At 40.3% G+C, this 21,402-nt stretch overlaps 2 protein-coding genes across 2 annotated transcripts in view; both read left to right on the top strand.

The window, feature by feature from the left end:
- The window catches only part of cyld2 (cylindromatosis (turban tumor syndrome) 2), an 8,089-nt gene extending 24 nt beyond the window's left edge, over positions 1 to 8,065 (top strand). Inside the window, exons 1-14 of the mRNA XM_029432095.1 lie at positions 1 to 108; positions 502 to 1,001; positions 1,320 to 1,449; positions 1,853 to 2,100; positions 2,193 to 2,361; positions 3,668 to 3,800; positions 3,990 to 4,094; positions 4,353 to 4,432; positions 4,558 to 4,624; positions 5,370 to 5,502; positions 5,595 to 5,703; positions 5,824 to 5,942; positions 6,235 to 6,439; positions 6,732 to 8,065. The exon at positions 1 to 108 is cut by the window's left edge and continues 24 nt beyond it. Of these exons, the coding sequence (XP_029287955.1) occupies positions 567 to 1,001; positions 1,320 to 1,449; positions 1,853 to 2,100; positions 2,193 to 2,361; positions 3,668 to 3,800; positions 3,990 to 4,094; positions 4,353 to 4,432; positions 4,558 to 4,624; positions 5,370 to 5,502; positions 5,595 to 5,703; positions 5,824 to 5,942; positions 6,235 to 6,439; positions 6,732 to 6,946 (2,148 nt within the window). The 5' untranslated portion in view covers positions 1 to 108; positions 502 to 566 and the 3' untranslated portion in view covers positions 6,947 to 8,065. The remainder of the gene's footprint in view (positions 109 to 501; positions 1,002 to 1,319; positions 1,450 to 1,852; positions 2,101 to 2,192; positions 2,362 to 3,667; positions 3,801 to 3,989; positions 4,095 to 4,352; positions 4,433 to 4,557; positions 4,625 to 5,369; positions 5,503 to 5,594; positions 5,704 to 5,823; positions 5,943 to 6,234; positions 6,440 to 6,731) is intronic.
- Positions 8,066 to 8,635: 570 nt separating this feature from the next.
- top1a (DNA topoisomerase Ia) lies at positions 8,636 to 20,434 on the top strand. The gene is made up of 21 exons (XM_029431187.1): positions 8,636 to 8,772; positions 9,252 to 9,276; positions 11,388 to 11,484; positions 11,640 to 11,745; positions 12,409 to 12,461; positions 12,559 to 12,648; positions 12,732 to 12,804; positions 12,980 to 13,059; positions 13,178 to 13,293; positions 13,385 to 13,506; positions 13,615 to 13,737; positions 15,528 to 15,715; positions 15,810 to 15,954; positions 16,202 to 16,345; positions 16,535 to 16,720; positions 17,304 to 17,372; positions 17,484 to 17,598; positions 17,793 to 17,920; positions 18,622 to 18,716; positions 18,803 to 18,952; positions 19,042 to 20,434. Exons 1-21 carry the CDS (start codon positions 8,758 to 8,760, stop codon positions 19,142 to 19,144), a joined length of 2,223 nt encoding a protein of 740 aa, XP_029287047.1. The 5' UTR covers positions 8,636 to 8,757; the 3' UTR covers positions 19,145 to 20,434.
- Positions 20,435 to 21,402: the final 968 nt, after the last annotated feature.

Below are 21,402 nucleotides of genomic sequence, written 5' to 3'. Positions count from 1 at the left end.
AGAAGTCAAAAGGAGGAGATCTGTCACCGGAGTCACCTGCTGCGTCTGTGGGGAAATTATTTCATGTTGCAGCAGTGCAACCGGCCGCGGAGTAACAAATACAAAACGGTAAGTCGGTTTCTATTTTTCAAAAGTTAAACTGACTCTCTAACAAAGAATAGTGATAAAAATGTTTTTAAATAAAGTTACAGAGCAGCTCTATTTATTGAAAGAGGTTGGATATCCTATAATTTACTTTCGAGCTAGCTCTTGCAGGGACGTGTTGAAATATTTTATACTATAAGCCTACTAATATCCTCATACATAAATACAATTATAGCTAATTGATATATGCCATTGTGTTTGTATTGTCAGTGACACAAATAGTACTGTTAAACAGGAAATTATGTTTATTCGAAATGTTTGTGTAATTATTGTTGTTCAAACTTTGTAATTAAGTAACCTATAGCGAGAAGCTGTCAGGCTACAATGTACTAATGCACTTCTGTTGTATTGCTACAGGTTAACTGCTTCTATAGGCAAATTACCTGCTTTTAAACTATTCAACACACCCTATTCGTGGCATTATGGAGCCCAAAACTGTAGTAAAGGAGAAGTTTTTCATCGTGATACGCGGGAAGTCGAGGAATGGCTTCTGCCGAGGAAACATCGGCCGTGTGGAGGCAGAGACGCAGCGCGGGGAGCTGATGGGGCTGCTGTACTGCGGCGGCAGCAACGCGGGGAGCCCCAAGAGCGGAGGCCTCGTGAAGAGGGAGGACACGTATCCTCTGACCCGCCACCAGGCCCAGCTGCTGCTTTTCGTATCTCCCACAAGCAAACGCCTGGAGCTGCTGTGCAACCCCCAGCTGTTCATGGCTATCTGTCAGCTGTCTCAGGATGACCTTGTGGTGGTGAAGCACAAGAAGGGACACCTGCCTGGGCTGGTGAAGAACCTGATGCAAATTGGGAGGAAGGAGGACAAAGATGACCTGCACATGCTCGGCTTTGAGATGGAATTTGTGGTGGGTAAAGTCTGGTTTATTCTTTGCAGCATCAGAGTGTTTGTGTCCAGGATAAAGAACTAAGTAGTAGAGACATAGTTACAGTTATCAAGTTTCTCTGAAGCTAATCGTTGCACATACACACTAATATAACCTCAAGAAATGTATAGGTGAGGACGACCATATCATTTCAGCTGTTCTGTGTCTTTAGGCAGAGTTATCAGTCAAAAGAATCTTAGATAGATGCGTGACTCTCAAATGTACGCTTGATTACACAAGAGCCTTTATCTGTGTTCTGTACGTAAGTATTGAGTTTGTTTTATTTTGTCTTCTTTGCAGGACAGTGATCACAATTTGTCCTCCAAGAAACCTGCTCCTCTGCCCCTGTTCAGTGCGGCAGAGATCGTGCAGGTGGTCCCATCCTACTCTGTTCCCCTCGGACTACACTGGAAAGACAGCCAATTTGGGGGTAAGTTAGTAAGGTGGTCAAAGTCACAGCTTGCCTGCCTCTTTCAAAGTCGACATGTGGTATTTCTTCCCCTCAAGATACTTGGTGGTAGTGTTCTTGAGTTTATCAAACAAAATCCCTTTTGTAAAATTATCCCCTCCAATCAGCAGCCAAAAGGGGCGCTTAAGATGCAGACGCAGTACAAACTGGAAAAACTGGTCCTGTTGCTCTGGAATGTAAAACAGCAGAGTCATCACATGGTCTGGCATTTTGGCACATAGTGAACTCTGAGCTGTCTACATACCTCTTATGTGACACATATCCTGTTCTGTGTCAGCTGGAGGTCAATCTGATGAGGCAGAATGTGACGAGCCAAAAAATGTCTTGTGACTTTCTAACCATCAGCTTCCATACCTCTCCACAGGTCTAAACAGAAAAGATGTGACGCGCATCAACTCCATGCCGAATATAGGATCCCGAGCACGACAAGTGAGGGAGAACCATACGGAGCAGGGTGTCATTCAGAGCCAACGTTCAGAAACATCTCCTGTGCCTTTGGAGGTTGGATCCTTGGTGGAGGTGGTGTCCAACTTGGGGGTCACGGTGTACGGGGTCGTCCGGTGGTTGGGGGTACCTGCAGGGAAGACTGATGACTGGGCTGGGATTGAATTGGTGAGGGCCTTAAAATTGTGTACAGTTACGTTTTCTGTCAGGCGTGAGGCATTGACCTCCATACCTGATATGTATTTTTTTCATTGTTTCAGGACTATGAGGTTAATGGCTGCTCTGATGGGAAGTACGGAGGCCACAGGTATTTCACCTGCAAAGGGGGCAGAGCTTTGTTTGTTCCCATAACAAAGTGCAGCCCTGATAGGAGGTTCTTCTGCTCCTCTACAGGAAGGAAGAACTTCAAACCCACCGACACACCTCCAGGTTAGACACTTGGAACAGGCTTACATACACACACTATTGAAATTTACACACGTTTCAGGGATTCATGGCTCATTTATTGTCATTATGAAATGCAGGGTTGCACGACGAAATGCAACTGTAGCCTAGTCCATTGTGCTAGACCCATACAACGGAACAGAACAGAAACGGTAGTAGTAGTGCATTCCTGAAGTGCATTTTTTTAAATTTGCAACAGGAGGAATGTAAACAAACAAAAACAACAGTGGGCGGATAATATTGACGGCATCTTTAACATAAAAAAATTTGACACTAGAGAAACGTCATCCATCAACTTTGACATTGCGCCCCTCTTGGCTCCCCTCCCTCTCTTGGCTCACTGTCTGGGTGGTCGGAAGATGCCGTGGGCGGCGATCGTCTGAAGGTCCACTGCACTTAATGCGGTCACCACGCCTTCTTCTCAGATGTTAATGAGTGTATCTCTGTTATATCCCATTTGTGCTCCAGTAAGAAAAAAGACAAACTATTCAAACAAATGTTTGTGGGAGCTACTTGCTGCTGCATCTACATGTGCCGCCGTCGCCATAGTAATTTGATATTATTAGTAGAAGTGTTTTCAAAGTAAAAATGTGGAACTTGGTATCTTTGGAAAAAAGAGATGACTGGTTGCTCTGTATAATCAACCGTAGATTAAGATGTGTCTGGTGCTTCTGGAAAAACAGGATAAACAGGAAAACGATCCAGGCAATAGAACTAGTAAAAGCAAGAAAGGAAATATTAAAAGCCTTTAATGCGGTGGCGACCATCATAAAAAAACCACAGTAGGTCTTGGTCAGGGCCTATATAGTAGTAACAGCTGATGGGAGGCGTTGATGTCACATGACCCGGATAATAACATGACAACAAATAACATGAGATGAGATTACGCAAAGCTTTTTTTTATACATCGTGTGTGTTTTTATTTATAGGATGTGAAAGAAACGGGGAAGTTAAAAGTAAAAAATAAATAAACACGGACTTCATTTTAACACCCTTTTACCTCTAGCAGAATTTAGTGGAGAGAAATAATGTCTGTGCTACCTGAAACGATACACAATTTGTGCCACATTGTGCCCGCGCAACATTTCTGACTTCCTGCTTGGGGAAAAAGCAGCTTAATCATTATTCATGAAGGCCTGTGTGATTGTCCAGTTGGACTCTGTTTCAGCCTGGTGAGAAGCTGCTGCTGAATACTTTCTCAAATCTAAAGCTGCCGGTGAAACGATGAGGGCTGTGTTAATGCCGGTTAATAGACAACAGCCGTTTTTGTATGTTTGCTTGCTGTTTTCAGTTCCTCTATATGAGGAGACAGAGGAGGATGCACCACCTATTCCTGAGTCAGAGGCCTTGTCTTTGTTAGTGGGAAAAATGAAAGGCATTCAGGGTCACATCAACTCCTGTTACCTTGATGCCACACTCTTCAGGTAAATCCAGTTCACCACCGCTCAGCGCATTTGATTCTGAAGTAGCACACAGTTGCAAACGCAGCTCAGATTGACTTAAATCTCATCAATTTTATTTGGAGGAGATCATGAACAACTAAATAAGCATGTTGAACTGTATTCAGATACATTTCTGAGTTGATAAAACAATGTGGCTTTCTCTCACTTCAGTTTGTTCGGCTCATCCGTGACCCTGGATAATATCTGCCAAAAGCCTGCTGACACGGAGCAACCCATAGCCTGCACTCTTAGAAAAATAGTCAACCGTTTGCGCAGGTATAAACACTGTCTTCAAGACTTTGTTTTTCTAATGCCTTGCATTATCATCTAGTCTGAAAAACAAAAACATGACATTTTACATCGTCTCAACTGGTGAACAAGTCTGAATGATACAGGTCCACTAGCTAACACACAAAGTGCTTCTGCTTAAACCTTTCTTGCATAAGAAGGTGTGTTTGCTCCTGATTTGTTTTGGTGTATTCCAGTGTTTGACTTCTTGTATTTGCTTACTGATAGCTAATGTATTTATTGCAGACAAGGGTTTGTGCCGGCCGAGAGTGTGATGAATTTGCGGAAGCAGCTTGGCTGCGACACATTCCGAACAGAGGAAAAAGGTACACACCCATATTATGCTAAATGCATTGTTAGAAAAAAAGAAAATGTCAATAGAAGATCTTTAATCACTGCAACATAACAAACTGAAGCCTACTTCTGTTTTAATTTATTTTCTTCCCTGCAGACCCGGAGGAGTTCATAACAGTCCTCTTTCAGAAAGTTCTTTACATGGAGCCACTGCTCAAGCTCAGGTAAGATCGTACTACCTTGTAATAAAGAGTAACTTTGATATTTTCAACATGGACCCTATTTTCCCTTGTTTTTGTGACTAATGGTGACAACAATATTCCAAATAGTTCAGTATTGAGCGAGAACGCTGCAGACGGCAGCCACTAAACAGCTGCAATGTTATCGCTCTGGGAAATTCAGCACCGACCATGTACCTCCATTAAAAGGGCTTGCTTTTGTCACTGACGGGTTCAGATTGTTATTGTCTGAGTGTCTGACAATATTAAGGTAACGACTACATATAAATAAAAAGTTTTCTTTATCATTCACTTGATCCGGTTTGTTTGTTATTGTGTCTAACCAAGTCTCGCTCAGAAGTCTTGTTCTGAAATCTGCTTAATATTTAGCCATGACATTTTATTTTAAAATCTTTTTTCATAACACAAAGCTTCACTTTCCGTACTCCAATGCAACAAACTTTGACAACACCGGTACTCACATTTCCACTGTTGTCTCTATCAATGAGTCACATGAAACGATAAACAGACCGTATCAAGCGAAATGTAAATAATGTTTTATTTCCCTGTAGGGTCGGTTTGCAGCGCTCTCCCTCAATACTAGACCAAGTTCAAAAAAATGTTTTACTCATAAGTCACTTAGACCCCAAAACATGGGAAAGTGGAGCCCACGTTGAAAAAACAGAAGTTACCCTTTAAATACGCTGTCCTATTTCACTGTTAAGTTACTGAAATTCAGTTTCTTTTTTAGATCGAGACAAGAAACATGTCAGGGTGCCTACACCTTCCAGATCTTTCTAGAAAAAGAACAGATGGGACAGATGCCCACTGTCCAACAGCTGCTGGACACATCCTGCCTGTCAGGGGACCTCAAGTTTGAAGAGGTGAGTGTGTGCTCCTCTTAAAAGGAAAAGTAGCCTTTATCAAGTTTCCTTCTGTACAGTGATGTTGTTGCCTTTCCTTATTTGTCCCTCAGATGCCGTCATGTCTAATGGTTCAGATGCCAAGGTTTGGAAACAAGTATAAGATGTTTTCTCACATAATTCCCTCCACTGAGCTGGACATCACAGATCTCCTATACAACTGTGAGGAACGGACAGAATCGGCACTGATTTCAATCATTTAGGATGTGAATGGATTTCTTTTAATCCAGTGTTTTTTAAGAGCTTAAAGATGTTTACGGTTCTCCTACTTTTCCCCAACAGCTCCGAGGGAATGTTTTGTCTGTGGGCATTTGGCCGAGTATGAGTGTCTTCAGTGTCTACCAGATCGCAAAATGCACCCAGGAAGAATAAAGCAGTACTGCTCTACCTGCAACACACAGGTTAGCCAGATGAGCTTGCACATTTGTGCACACAACTACCTCTTATAAAAACTGCACAGCTCTTCCATTTTCTACATATTCTTTATAGTATTTTTATTTCTATATGTATGTATCTTTCTTGTTTTTTTGCATTGTAATGTATCTTACTATGTTTATGTTCTGCCAATACAACAAAGTAAATTCATTTTATGTAAAAACGTACTTGGCAATAAACTGGATTCTGATTCTCATAGATGTCAAGCATCCCACCGACCAAACTTGTAAAACTCTTTATTTTCTATTTCTCTTAAAGGTCCACACCCATCCCTCGCGGCAGGCTCACTACCCCAAAGCTCTGGCAGTACCAGCAGACGTAGCCTCTGATACTCCTGTGCCCAGGCACATGATGCAGCTGTTTGCTGTGCTCTGCATTCAAACCAGCCACTATGTCTCCTTTGTCAAATACGGCCCTGATCCTCACTCCTGGCTCTTCTTTGACAGCATGGCAGACAGATGCGGTAAGATAGATTCCAGCTAGTGTTGTTTAGTTGAATTAATATGTTGTTTCTTGGCTTAAGTAAGAAATGTTTTTTTTCTCCATTAATGACATTATGCAATTACAAAGTCATTTTATTCTGATGTTTGTGCAGACTCACACTTGTTATGGTTTTTCTAAGCGGTGGTTACACATGCCTGCCTTATTTAGTGATGAGGCAGCCTCTACTGTATAGTTCTGGATAAAGCCTCACTCTGACGTCTTTATCTCTTCTTGAGCTGATGTCTAATCTTAAGGCCACTCTTTTCTTACAGGTGACGATCAACATGGCTACAACATTCCTGAGATCCGAGCTTGTCCGGAGGTGGGTGACTTTCTGTCCCAGCCGGAGGAGGAGCTGGCATGGTCTAACCCCTCCCAGGCTCCTGAACTAGTGCGCAGGTTGTTGTGTGACTCCTACATGCTGTTATACCAAAACCCAGCCACACCACTTTCAAAGCCAAACCATCAGGACTATCATGTCGTTTGAGAACACAAGTGAGGACACAACGTTCCCACAACAGTGCCTTCATAACCTTGCAGCTCTGCTTAATCAACAAGATTGTGTGTTGGTTATTACATCCGAACAGAAACTGATGCTTCTAACATCATGAGGGGAAAAAACAATATTGTTGAAGAAATAAACAATATTAATTTGTTGTTCAGACATTTGACTATGCATGATCGTAATCAAGTTTTAAAAAAACAAAACATTTAAAGATAATGATTTTGGCACTTTGGCCTTTTTATGTGACGGAATTGAACCCGGGATGTTGTGGTTATATGGCCTTGGCTGTAACCATGCGGCCACCAAGGCTCTCAATCGTAGTCAAGTTGATGTAGATCTATAAGGAGAGAAAGAATGAGCAGTACATGTATTACACTCTGAACTCACCACTGCCTTCTTTATCTCTTGAATGTCTTGCTGTTGTTACACTTTGATTATTTATACCAAGAGTTCTTTAAAGGCAATTGTGATATTAGATACATTACACACAAATTACTTTATTCAAATGTATTTTGTTATTTGGTACATTTTAAAGTCCACTCGTGACATGTTTCTGTGGTGTGATATATTAGTTCAACTTGGATTGTCAATTGTGACCTAAAACACTCACTGAAGCCTCACAGAAGATTGGAAAGTACAGTTTGTACGTTGTATTGTACTTACTGTAAACAAATGCACTGAGTGCAGATTTTACTAGGAATATTACTGGATCTATAACGTAGTATTTTGTATCAATAAAATGTTGATAATTGCAGTTGAGGACAGGTGAGATCTTTTTTAGGTAATATTATGGGCTGCAATGCCCTCTTGTGGAAAACAAAAATGAGTTTGCCTTGAGTCTCATTGATCCTTAATTGAGAAATACTTTCTTTCTTATCACCACTATGTATATTATTCTCATAACCTCTGACAAAGAGAAAGTCACACAGCGTAAAAAATATAAAAGTGCAAGTTTCCATGTCATTGTAATTGCTTATAACTAATTTATTTTTAAATACTGGTGTTTTTTATGCTGTTCTGTGTATTCAGATTACATGCAGTTGCAGTGGTCATCTGTCAAGCAGCTTGGAAATTCTAATAAAAACATTTTAATTTAATATTTATAAAGACCAGTTGGCATCAGACTTAAACCTACATTTCTTTTAGGACATTTCAGGTTAATATTCGGAATCATACTTTTGAATTAAATTTTAAGTGCCAGCTAAAATTGAGTTGTAATGTGATAGGCCAGTTGGCTCTCCGTTGTGCAGAGCGGGACTGGCTCCTGTCTGTTACGTGCCACACATGCTGGTGACACCATGTTTGAAATCACTAAAAGAAAGACCTATAGATTGTTATGCATTATCACTGAATGACCGATGGGCATATAGGTAATGGACAGACCTCTTCAGACATGATGATAATGACAAATTATGTTATTACTAATAAGTATATGCACAAAGAGCTGCTCCTTCCTTTTGCTCTCAGTCACTTATCTGATAAGGTGAGTACAAACCAAAAAACAGATAAATAAGTAGAGCCTGGAGCAGCTTGTGCTCTGATACATGTGCACCTCACTCATGAGGACTGTGTGTGACCATCGTGGGCCTGAAAAGAAACACGTTTTGTTAAGAGGAGGAGCTACGCTGCTCCCTACCGTTTATATTAAGGCGCATGCGCATTAGTGTACAATTGGGACTTACATATATTACACAACTGTGCCTTTTCTTCATTCTGCCTGCATCTCCTCGCCGATGTGCTGTAACCCTACACGTTACTTATTTTTGATTTTTCAATCAAACAACTCTTAGGAAATGAGTGAGGACCAGGTAATGACATCACTGGTGGTTAATGGGTAACAGTTCTTGCCTCCGTTGTATTGCTTGGTTTGACAAGATAACTTGGTTAACAGTGAATAGTGCCTGCTAGCCCGCGCTAGCCCAGTGTGTTTGTAACGTTAAGCCATCTAATTTAGTTGATAACAGCTTCTTGACACGTTTCATCACGATTTTATTTGTATTGTAGCGGAGAGTTACTGTCTATATAGCTTTTAGGTTTGAATGGCTAGGCATGGACTCTCCAGACAAAGTGGGGAAGCCACACATTTGCTTTGGCGTTAGCTATAGCCAGTGTTAGCCGTAGCGGCTTCGGTATCAGCCGCTAAACCATGTTACAAGCCAGCCTAGCAAGCTAGCCCGGCTAGCAAGGTAGCTAACAAACTCCCTTTGCCATCCAGCAAGTTCAAAGTTAGTTAGCCGTCTAGTTAGCCACTACGATATTTAACATTCATCTGTTTTTGATTTTTCAGATTGACGGTGGCTCTCGTTTCAATGGTAAGTTGTGACACAAAGCTACCAAGTTAAAAGAAAGGTTTCCTCAAATTCTGACATGTCTTCACTGATCAAATGCAACGTTACGGTAGTTCTCAGTAGAGGGCAGAAATGGCGTCCAGAGACTAAGTCCTCGGTCTCACTCTCAAGCGACTATTGTTCAAAAGGGAGGTCTAATAAAAGCGTTTCCGCAAGTTATTTTCTCCATCCGACTCCATATTGCCACACACCTCGAGGTGTTTTATCAGTTTGTCGTGTTGGATCGTCTTGTTGGTTGGCTTTTAATGCCATATTTCCCACCTGAAAGTGAGGGTTTGGGGGTTGAGGACTTAGTCTCTGCGCCATTTTCTTTTTCAGTGTAGCGGCCTGACAGTGCTGCTGAACCCAGGCTGGGAAGTGCAGATGGCTGTGTGGAAGAGAAATGCGAAGGCACAGTGCATCGTTGAGATCCCACATAGTGACCATAAAGGGTTTTTAATTTTTTTAATACACGGCCGTGGACGCCTTTTCATAAGCTAAATGATGTATTTGTTTTAGCTACAGGGACTTTACATTCCCACATGCGAGGAGAAAGTGGACCGTTTTAAGTTGGATCCACATTTCAACAGTCGACACATGTCGTCAACTTTAATTCATCGTCACACAAGTTAAACGAGGATATTGGAGCATCTTGACAACATTTTAAAGTAAAAAGTGAGACAAGTTTGGGAGTTTTTAATGCCATTATGATTTTCTGTTTAAGATCTAGAAATCTATATAACCATATAACCACCCATAATCAAACCAAGAAAACGGCATTTTGTTTTTAATTTAATCTATTGGGAGTACCGTTCCAGGGTATACACTCTAAACAATGGAATATTAGCCATTTTGTTCAAGTTAGTCAATATATCTAGTTTTAAGTGAAATGTTCAGTCTTCTTATAAAAATACTCCAGCACCAGATTATTGCCATGGATTATTGATCTGAGATTGACTCCTTTTTGTATTGCTAAAAATCATCTAGACAGCTGTACTAGTCCACTTGTTTGGTTTTCATTCATCAGCAATGGGACAACATTTGACTGTTGGACATGAAGAGTTTTGGCTTCTCTTCTCGGTGTCTAGAGAGCGGTATTAATTCCCTTTAATCTGGACAGTTGAACATCATTAGATTAACATGCAACATTGTTGTTATTTTAAAGAGCATAACTCTGGCACAAATTGTACTTTTTGCATACATTCTGTACAGTCTGTTTATATGTCATATGTGAGCTATAGTGTGCACTCTTGACCAGAAGGCTGTCACATGTGCTCTTCAGTATGTAATGGGAGTGCAAAAGGGCTATTTTATTGCAATTGTATCTCACCTTTAAATAATGATGTACAATGCCAAATGCCAACTAGTTTTACAGTGATGCATGTAACAATCAAGCTTAAGGTTTTGTCATTCTTTGAGAGCATGTCACTCCCTTTTCTGTTTGAACATGTATGCTGTTTTTAGGCCTACACTGGCACACCAGAGGAATATGGACAACGTGTTTTAGGGACATGTTTAGTAGACTAGGCTGTTAGCTGTCAGCAGCGCTTGTGACCAAGTCTATAGCCTTATAGCCGCTAAAGCACGTAGGCTTGATTTGGTATGTGTTTATGTCTGTGTGGGTGTCGTGTCTTTGATTTGGGTATGGACCTTTTTCCTACAATAAGATACTTTTTTATTCCTGCTTTGGTTTACAAATTAGAGAGGGCGAAAGCCTATTTAGTTCAGTCATGTTTCAACCTGTCTGTTTCATATTGTCTCGTGCACACTGAGATCATGTGAGCAGTAGGTGGTGCTGTGTCACTGTGTAATAGATGTTCAGTCTTCATTTTGCATGAAATTCAGATTGTGGCGCATGTTTAAGACCCTTTTTTTTGTAGTAATTTAACTCACGTTTTTACGTGATCCCTAGGTTATCTGTTGATCAGATTATCTTCATCAGCCGGTCAACATTAGCACCTGGTTGAGTAAAGTGCACTCTGTTCGTCTTTGCCACTTGTGTTTAGAATCATACTAATGTAGGCACACATCAACCCTACCAATGTTTCAGTCAATCTTTCACTTTTGAAGAAGGTGACACTGTTTTCTTCTCATAGACTCCCACAAGCATAAAGAAAAGTATAAAGACAAGGAACACAAACATAAGGACCACAAGAAGGAGAAGGAACGAGAGAAATCAAAGCATTGCAACAGGTATGGTGTGTGCTTCCAGACTCTTGATGATTGCATATTCTGGTGGTATCTGTTCAAAGTGGACAAGACGTACCACTTGGTTACGGCAGTATTTCCCGTATTGAATAGTGGAAGGTGAAACAACCTAAATTTACATTATTTATTTTACCTCCTAGTGATCACAAGGACTCCTCTGACAAAAAGCACAGAGACAAGGAGAAGGAAAAGATGAAGCACAAAGATGGCAGCGCAGACAAATACAAGGACAAGCACAAGGAGAAGGTGAATTACCATGCACATAATTCATGGAAGAATGCACATGTGGTTGTGCATGTAATGTAGCGATTTTCGGCTTCATCATTATGAATTATTCTGCAATATAAAGCTCTGTCAAATCATACACATGTTCATGGCCCGCAGCTACTTAAACCACGAGTAAGATGTATGTGTTTGTTTTTGTTGCATCTTCTCTTTCAATAATGATAGACTTGATAAACTGTCCTTTCAGTCAGGTGGTAGAAATGATCAAAAACGCAGAATATGGATCACTATAGGTGCGGACATATTATTTTTGATTCCACAGCTTCATATGGCTAAACGGAATTAAGAATTTGGTACAGCTCTTGTTAAACTTCAAACATTTTTTTTATTCTGAATTGGTGAGCAAATGTTGAGTACTGGTGTATAATATCAGACACAGTCCTGGTCACTACTATTATAGTGTTGTGCAATGGCTTCTTAGTCCACGGTGGGTACCTGGTTTACATGCTCTAACTTCAGCCACTCTGAATCAACTAAATATGTTTATGCAGAAATTTACACAAAGGTAAAAGTCATAATTATATAAATTGGATTAACCATTACAATATTTGGTGACAAGGCTGTGATTCAGCTTTTATGATACAGGTTAATTATCTTTTACAACATCATTTGTAAATCTTGCAGATTAAGCCGCTTGATGTTAAAGTCAAAAAGGAAAAGGAGAACGGCTTTGCCAGGTATGTCTACATGTCACTTAAGTACTATATTTCAATACCAGCAGATGCATTTTATATATAAATCCATTTCTGATTTTCAATGATTTTTCTTTTGCAGCCCTCAAGTGAAGTCTGAGCCAGAGGATAATTTTTACCACTCTCCTAAAAATGAGAAATCTCTAAAAAGAGAACGTGACGTTGATAATGAGTGAGTGTTCCTCTATGTCTTCCATGTGCTAGGGTCAGGTTTTGTTGTCTGAGTTACATTTGTAACAAATGTTTTTTTTCCAGCTCTGAATTCAAGCCTAAAAAAATTAAGATTGAGAATGACAAGAAAGTCAAGAAAAGGAAACCAGATGAAGAGGTAAGCAGACTGCAAACACGGGTTTGGGCTTTCCCTCTAAACAATTAAGAGATATTTAATTTCTCAAAATACATTTTTTTTGGGAGGAACATCTGTTTATAAAATAAAAATGCTTTTGGTGCCAACCTGTGAGCAAAATAACGTGGTTTCTCTTCCCTCTTTTTACGACGTCAAGCCCAAAAAGACAAAAAACAAAAGGGAAGTCGCTGATGGTAAAAAGAAAGCAAAGAAAGAGCCAGAGGAGAAGTGGAAATGGTGAGTTATTTAAACAGCCAGCTGTGTGATGCCTCCATCCTATATGGATGTATTGAGTGTTTGTTTTGGATAAATGTTTTTTCGGCTATATTAAAACTCCTTATTTGGTTGATTCCAGGTGGGAAGAAGAGAGATACACAGACGGCGTCAAATGGAAGTTTCTGGAACACAATGGTCCTGTGTTTGCACCACCATACGAGCCTCTTCCTAGTAACGTCAAATTTTCTTATGATGGTAAGATTGAAACCAGTCGAGGGCTACACTGTTGAATCATATAATGGCATGTCAGTGGTGGACGTAATGCACATATTTTTGCATATTTTAGGTAAGCACATGAAACTCAGGCCAGAGGCAGAAGAGGTGGCCACGTTCTTTGCCAAAATGCTGGACCATGAGTACACCACAAAGGATATCTTCCGCAAAAACTTCTTTAAAGATTGGAGAAAGGTAGGAAGAAAGTGCATTTTTGTGAATAAACGTAACAATCTGTGTAGAGTCCAGTGAAGTAAGTGTTGAAAGATTTCTCTTTGAGAGTACCCTGTTTTGCTGATGCAGGAAATGTCTCCAGAGGAGAAGGGTAAGCTCACAGACCTGAAGAAGTGCGACTTCAATGAGATGAGCGTCTACTTCAAGGCACAGTCTGAGGCCAGGAAGGCCAAGACAAAGGACCAGAAACTGGTGAATATATCGATCAACCTTTACAGGACAATCTTTGGTTGAAAAAATAAAATAGTTTTTTAATTACATAGTTGTATAATTGATAACATATCGGTAATGCCAGCCCATGTTCAAGATTCCCTGATCCCACACCTTTTGACAGTTGAGGATCTGAATAAATCAGTTGCTCAAAAATTGGTACAAAACAACCAAATTACTATAACTTACAAGTAAAGTTGGCACATTTTAAATAAACATATCGTTTTTTTTTTTTTTTTTTTTAGTAAATCTAAAGGCCCTGTCACATATCTCCGTATGGCAGAAACGTATGCTGGTGTATATGAAAAGTCCAAATACGTCCAACTTTTCATCGGATCGGAAAAGTGAACATTTACAGATACGCATGTCTAATCTGTTGATAGCGCATCACTTCCTAATACAAAATGTATCAGACGAATGCATAACTTATACAAAAATATGGGCAACACGCTGGTGTACGTAGATATAAGGTAAGGTATAAGTAGTGTTCGTTAAGAGCTCACTGTGTTACGCTGGGGTGTGTTGTTGAACGCTGATGTTTTGAGCATGTTCAAAATTACCGGACGTACCCGACGTGTGCTTCATAAGATATGCAGACGTTACGTTAGACCTACGTGAATACCTACGTGACTACTTACCTACGTGACTGCGTTAGAGGTACGTTAGATAAAGGCTACGTCGGCTGGCGGTGAAGCCCTACAGCCAACTTATTGATAACGAGTGGATACCCTATTCCTACCCTATGTTAAGATGATGCCTGACGACGGAGTAACTTATTAAACGTGTTTCTACAGTACAGCTAGCATCTTGGGAGCTTATAGTTTGAATATAGTATATAGGGTCCCTGTGAGTAGCTCATCCTCACTTCTTCACAGCACGTCTTGATGAATACATGAACCCATCATCAGAGAGCATGGAGGATGCTGAGAGGACAAGAGTACATTCTGTTCTCCAGCATCAGCATGACGTGAACCAAATGGCACTTTTCCAGCTCCGCTGGCCAGACGCTCTGATACGTTTTAAATAAGTAAGTGATACGGTATCAATAGGTTAGACATGCGTATAATAAATGGTTATGTATACGTCAGCTACAACACCGCTGTGGAAAAGTTGGACCTATTTGGACTGTGACACATTTTGAGCTGCTTTGCATGTTTCTGCCGTACAGAACTGTGTGACAGGGCCTTGAGGTGCTGTACACAGGCCACATTTTTTGCTTACTCAAATCTTTGTGCCCTGAGTTAAAAGTAGTGAAACTTTTGGAACGCAGCAGCTCGCACCCTTTGTTATGCGACTATGAACAACTAATCACAGCCGGAAGATTTCTTTAGTTTGTTCCGTAATTATCAGTGTATGGTAATTATGGAAGAGACATTGAGCCATTTTAGTGCAACCAGAGCTTTAACATAATCAGTTCAGTGATTCCCCTATATTAATTTTATGCTCGCTGCTGCTAATATGTCACACGATCATTAATATCCTCTGCTCAGTTTGAGGCACATTTTCAGGGGGGAAAACACTGATGTCCCGCGGATAATATTTTAATACTTACTTAAAACAACGTCTGGTATAAAATCAGATGGTACGTTAGCTGGTTATGCAGCATCTGGTGCAAACTGCCTCAGCACCCTTGAAAGTTGGCACGAGTAGGCACCCAGCGCCTGACTGTCATGGAAAAGAAAAAGTTGACAAAACATCCATTCATTTTATTTTCATGAAATGTACACTTACCCAAGAAGATGGCTTAGGCTTTTTTTTTTTACCCTTTGTAGAAAATAAAGGAGGAGAATGAGCGCCTCTTGCAGGAGTACGGCTTCTGCATCATGGACAACCACAGGGAGCGTATTGCTAACTTCCGCATTGAGCCCCCGGGCCTGTTCCGCGGTCGTGGAGATCATCCTAAGATGGGCATGCTCAAACGTCGCACCAAGCCGAGAGACATCATTATCAACTGCAGCAAGTGAGTGAAGGGTTGTTTTTGTCAATGCTGGTAGATCAACGTTTTAGGTAAGTATATTGATTTTAAATGTTTTTTATTTATGTGCTCCTCGTAGAGACTCTAAGCACCCAGAGCCCCCTCCAGGCACCAAGTGGAAAGAGGTTCGTCATGACAACAAGGTGACTTGGCTGGTGTCGTGGACGGAGAACATTCAAGGCTCCATCAAATACATCATGCTGAATCCCAGCTCTAGGATCAAGGTGGGCTGAGTTCCACACTGCAAGGAGTTTATGATTTGTCGCAAGCCATTCATCTATAAGTAGCATCATCGTTACAGACTTCATGGCGCCATGTCAATCAGTAAATATTGAGACTGCAATGTCACGTTACTTGCTGTACTGTGCAACAACCTACTAATTATACATTTTGTGTTCGTATGACTGTCTACACAAACATGGTCCCATCTAAATCATTAGTCACTCATTCGTCCACGCTGTTTGTCTGCAGGGCGAGAAGGATTGGCAGAAATATGAAACGGCTCGCAGGCTGAAGAAATGTGTGGATCGCATCAGAACCCAGTACCGCGAAGACTGGAAGTCTAAGGAGATGAGGATCAGACAGAGGGCTGTGGCACTCTACTTCATCGACAAGGTGTGAGGTGCATGGCTACTATTGACATTGTCAGAACTGTATATAGCTTTAGGGAGTTCAATGTCCTGTAATTGCTTTTTAACTATGGCTGTAACTTGCGAGTTTAGTGAGTGCTTGAACACGAGCCTGCAGTTGGGGGTAATGTCTTTGTAAACCGGCTTTTAATCCTGCTGTCCTGATGTTCTCTAGCTGGCTCTGAGAGCGGGTAATGAGAAGGAGGAAGGAGAGACCGCGGACACTGTGGGCTGCTGCTCACTGAGAGTCGAACACATCAAACTCTACCCCGAAAACGATGGGCAAGAGTTTGTGGTGGAGTTTGACTTCCTGGGTAAAGACTCCATCCGCTACTACAACAAAGTCCCTGTGGAGAAAAGGGTAAGAACTATAAACCAGTGTTTTTTTATTTTTCAACCCTCTGAGCCTCAAAACCCAACGGTGGGTTTGGAAGTTGTGTTTTCTTTCTTTTTTATTGTCTGTATTAGAGTATTTAATCATAGCCTTAAATGAAAAAAAAAAAAAATGACAGTATCCTGGATTTTCAACTTTGCGACAGTCTTTGAACTGATCATGTGTGACGAACTATTCCATCAGGAACGTTAACCTCATCTAAGCTCAAATTGTGATATTTCATAAAGTGCTCCTCTCCACTGGGGGCTATGATTTACTCTGCTGAGACCAACGGGCTGTTTACACGATGGGTTGTAAACATCTAAATGATTCATAAATGTGTGTACATATAGATTCCATTTCATTCAAATTTGTATTAAATGACAAAGATATTCAACATGTGTTTTTCTTTCTTATGATTAATGGCATTCTAACTGTTGCACTGCCCAAGACATTTGAGTACTTTCAGCCACGGTTGTGCTGGTTCAGTCCAGGAGCTTTGAGTTTCAGAGGTTCAAGTGTGCAGACTTTGCCTCTTTTTGTATTTATGCGCATTCTGCCTCATTTTTAGGTATTCAAGAATCTTCAGCTGTTTATGGAGAACAAGGAGACGGATGATGACCTGTTTGATCGCCTGAATGTAAGCAAAACATAAACATGCATAAAACTAGAGCCTTGTGTTATTTATATTGGCAGTTAAGTATCACTGTTGCATGGATGTTTATTTGATACGGTTTTTTTTTTGCTCCAGACTTCTGTTCTGAACAAGCATCTTCAGGAGCTGATGGACGGTCTCACAGCCAAAGTCTTCCGTACCTACAACGCTTCAATCACCCTTCAACAGCAGTTAAAGCAGCTCACAAGTGGTACGTCTCCACCCGAGGTCGACGGATCTAAAACCACATTTTCAATCCTGTATGTTTTAGTCCCAGTAGAGATAAATGGACGGGGCAAACAACATGCATCTGAATTGCTTGTTTGGACTTAGTGTTGGGCTGTGACTACTGTAATGAATCATTCTGCATACAGAAAACATGTTCTACTCCCTGTGTCTCTCTAGCGGACGAGAACGATACAGCCAAGATCTTGTCCTACAACAGGGCCAACAGGGCTGTGGCCATCCTGTGTAACCATCAGAGGGCTCTACCAAAGACATTTGAGAAGTCTATGCAGAACCTGCAGGCTAAGGTAATGTGTGTTTTTGAATACTCTTGACACACTTTTTTTTCTTTGTTGCTAAACCTGATATGGAGTTTCTTAGTTCATATCATGTTTCACTGAAATGGCCTCAATTGTTAAAGTAAGGATGTTATATATCCCCCAATGCTTACATCTGGTTCATTGAATGAAAGGAAATTGGTTAATGACAGTAGCAAAACATTTATGGCATTGTTGAGGTGAGAAATCTGATTTGATAGTTTTTTACTGTTTTTTAATAAGTGCCCTGAACCCCTCAAATTGTTTATGTCTAGTCGACTAATTGATTGATCGTTAGAAAAATAATTGCCAACTAATTTTGAGGATTGACTAAAGTAATATTTGCAAATGTGTTTTTACACCTCAATTATGTTGGTTTCCTGCTTTTTAGTTTTTTAGTGTATGAAGGGGAATAACCTTTGGGCTTTGGACTGACAAAAGGAGACATTTAAAGACATCACCTTGGATTTCGGTTTATAAAATGTCAAAATTGTCATCAATTTCATCCAGATAATAATGTGCAGATTAATCGATAAATATATTTAGTTTCAGCCCTTGTCATGATCTGCTTTGTTAGTTTTGAATTTGCCCAAATTGTTTTTGACATGGTGGAAGGCTCTTGCAGATGATATACATGGTCTTATTCAATATTAGTTTGTAATGTTATGAGGCTAATCCCTGTTTTCCTTTAGATTGATGCTAAAAAGGACCAGCTTTCTGATGCCAAGAGAGAACTGAAGAGCTCCAAGGCGGATGCCAAAGTACGGAGAGATGAAAAATCCAAAAGGTAAGCAGCTCAAAGTTGGCTATTTACAAATAGTTGTCTCCCTAGTCAACCCTATTCCCAAATTGTTACTTTGTGTGCTGCTTTAGGTCTGTGGAGGCCAAGAAGAAGGCTCTTCAGAGGATAGAGGAGCAGCTCATGAAGCTGGAGGTGCAGGCAACTGACCGCGAGGAGAACAAGCAAATTGCTCTCGGCACTTCCAAGCTCAACTATCTCGACCCTCGCATCTCTGTGGCTTGGTAAAAATAATCGTGTGTGTGTGTCTGTGACATAACTTTAGTTCAATAATAAACTTTGCCCATCCTATGTTCTGTCTCTTGTCTCCTAGGTGTAAGAAGTGGAGCATTCCCGTGGAGAAGATCTACAACAAAACCCAGCGTGAGAAGTTTGCCTGGGCCATCGATATGGCCGAAGACGACTATGAATTTTAAATCCCAGTTTGTGGTTTATGATACACTCGTTTTTTTTATCGGATACTTGTTTTTTAGCTTAACCGAACTTTGCTCGATTGCCAGACCCGATCAGGAATTTCAGACAGTTTGAGCAAAAAACAGCGGCGAGATGGTAAGACGAGATGAGGCCATAATGAAGTGGCCGGAGGGTGTTGTGTTTAGTCCTCACCATCTGATCCGAGATCAGGCATCAGGGCTGAACTTAACCCACAACTGAGCATCAAGGCTCCCAGTAATTGGAAGACCTTTGTACCTTTTTGTGTCTCTCCCTCCTCGGGGACAAAACCTGACAATGCCTGAACTTTGAACTCTGGTCCTATAGCTACTGTATTCTGCAAAAACAAAAAAGGCTTTGTCATTTTATTTTCTCTGTTCACTTGCTTTGTATTTTAGCCCTCCCATGTATTATTAATGAATTCTATATTTTGATAGACAAAGTTAAATCAAATGAATTCCTTAACTACACCCACGCGCCTTTCGAGGAAATGGAAATGTGAGCTTGACTTTTGAGGTGTGTGTGTGTGTGTGTGTGTGTGTGTGTGTGTGTGTGTGTGTGTGTGTGTGTGTGTGTGTATATATGAGGGTCTCGGCCATGGAATTGTTTGGGTGAATATTTTAAACTGGACTATGTTATTGTTTAGCATGAAAGAGGATGTCTGGGCAGGCAGAAGGGGGAAAATACTGCAACCATGTCAATATTTACTTACGCAAGCAGAATGTGAATATTTTGTTTTACAGCCTCCATCAGGGACTTCTTTTTCAGTGTAAATGTGAACCAATCATTTGTATCCTTAAGTCGCAAGCATCCTCTCAATCTATCTGCATAGCAATGTCTACATCTGATTTTAACTTAATTTAACAATTGTTCCAAGATTAAAAAACACCCGTACCTGTTACTTGAAGATAATGCTATGATAATGTATTTAAAGTCATTTAAATGGAAAGTGTTTTTCTTCCCAGAAGGTATGTGAGGGATATCAACTTTGCCAAAAAAAAATATCACCAACCTGTTACAATTTAGGCAGTTTTTTTCTTTTCTTTTTTAAATTGTGTAAAGATTGAGGATGAAATAATGTAACATTCAATGTGAATTATCGGTTCATTTTATTCCACTTTTATGATAGGAAAATTGATGTAAGTAGCTGTAAAGTCGAACATCCTATTCCTGTTTTACCTTTGTGTCATAGCCTTTGATCATGTTTTCTTTGAGTTTTATGCTCATTGTAGGTTAAAAAAATGAATAAAACCCTACAAGTGTATATATATTAAGTACATGTGATTTTTATTTTACCTTTACACACTTAAGAATATGAGATCTAAAAACAAGTTGGAAAGCTGCTTTTGGGACTTCTAGCAGCCATCATCTCAGCCTGTGAGACGACGTTTAACAAAATATAAAGACAAATTAACAGTTCCAAAAATCCAATCGACCTAATCCTTTAACTTTAACTGCTCTTAAAGAATATAATGCTTTGGAAAAAGCCATGGTGTACATTCCAGGGATTCCTTATGTCCTCCAAGTGGGATTTAATGTCTTGTAACATCTGGCAGGTTTGTGCCCTTTTCTTTGCCTACACTGAACACTTTATTGAATAGAGAAGGTCTGGTCACCATCTGCATAAATGCCTCGCTAAAACCTCAAATGTGCAGACAAAATAAATGTTATTCTGTGATGAACGGACTGAAAATTTCCCCCATAATTCAACTCTCAGTACAAACTGTATTGTCATCTGCTCACCAGCAGGTGAGGCTGTATGCATTACATGCTACTTTCACAGCCGTCACTGAATCATTGGACTGCTTTCCATACACAGTTTAATATTCACTCCTGGTGCAAGATGCTGAACAAAAAATAATGAGGCGTGACTGCTTGGTGAGTATTCAGTTTATTCTGTAAAGATTCAGAAGTGTAGAAAGGATGATACAACAGTGTTTTATGATCAGACTATTTCATAAAAGTGTTTTTTTTTCTTTTTTTAAAGTGATCATAACACCGTAAGTCCAGATTACATTTATCTCAAACCAAAATAAATTTGTAACATTCGACACAAGTGCATACACTGCTGGTAGGAGATCGACCTCCAATTTCACTTTGGATGGTATAGCACCGTTCTTAGCTATTAGCAGCTTGACAAAGATGCAGCTTTATAGGATTCATGTAGTGACTATGTTTATATAAACACAAGAAAATTCTGAGGAGAGCAAAGATCTCCTCATTTGGCTCTCTAGCTAGCACA

Source organism: Cottoperca gobio, chromosome 5, assembly GCF_900634415.1.
Source record: "Cottoperca gobio chromosome 5, fCotGob3.1, whole genome shotgun sequence".
In the NCBI taxonomy this organism is placed as follows: domain Eukaryota; kingdom Metazoa; phylum Chordata; class Actinopteri; order Perciformes; family Bovichtidae; genus Cottoperca; species Cottoperca gobio.
Note: the sequence above shows the minus strand (reverse complement) of the source record. Positions and strands in the feature narration are given on the sequence as shown.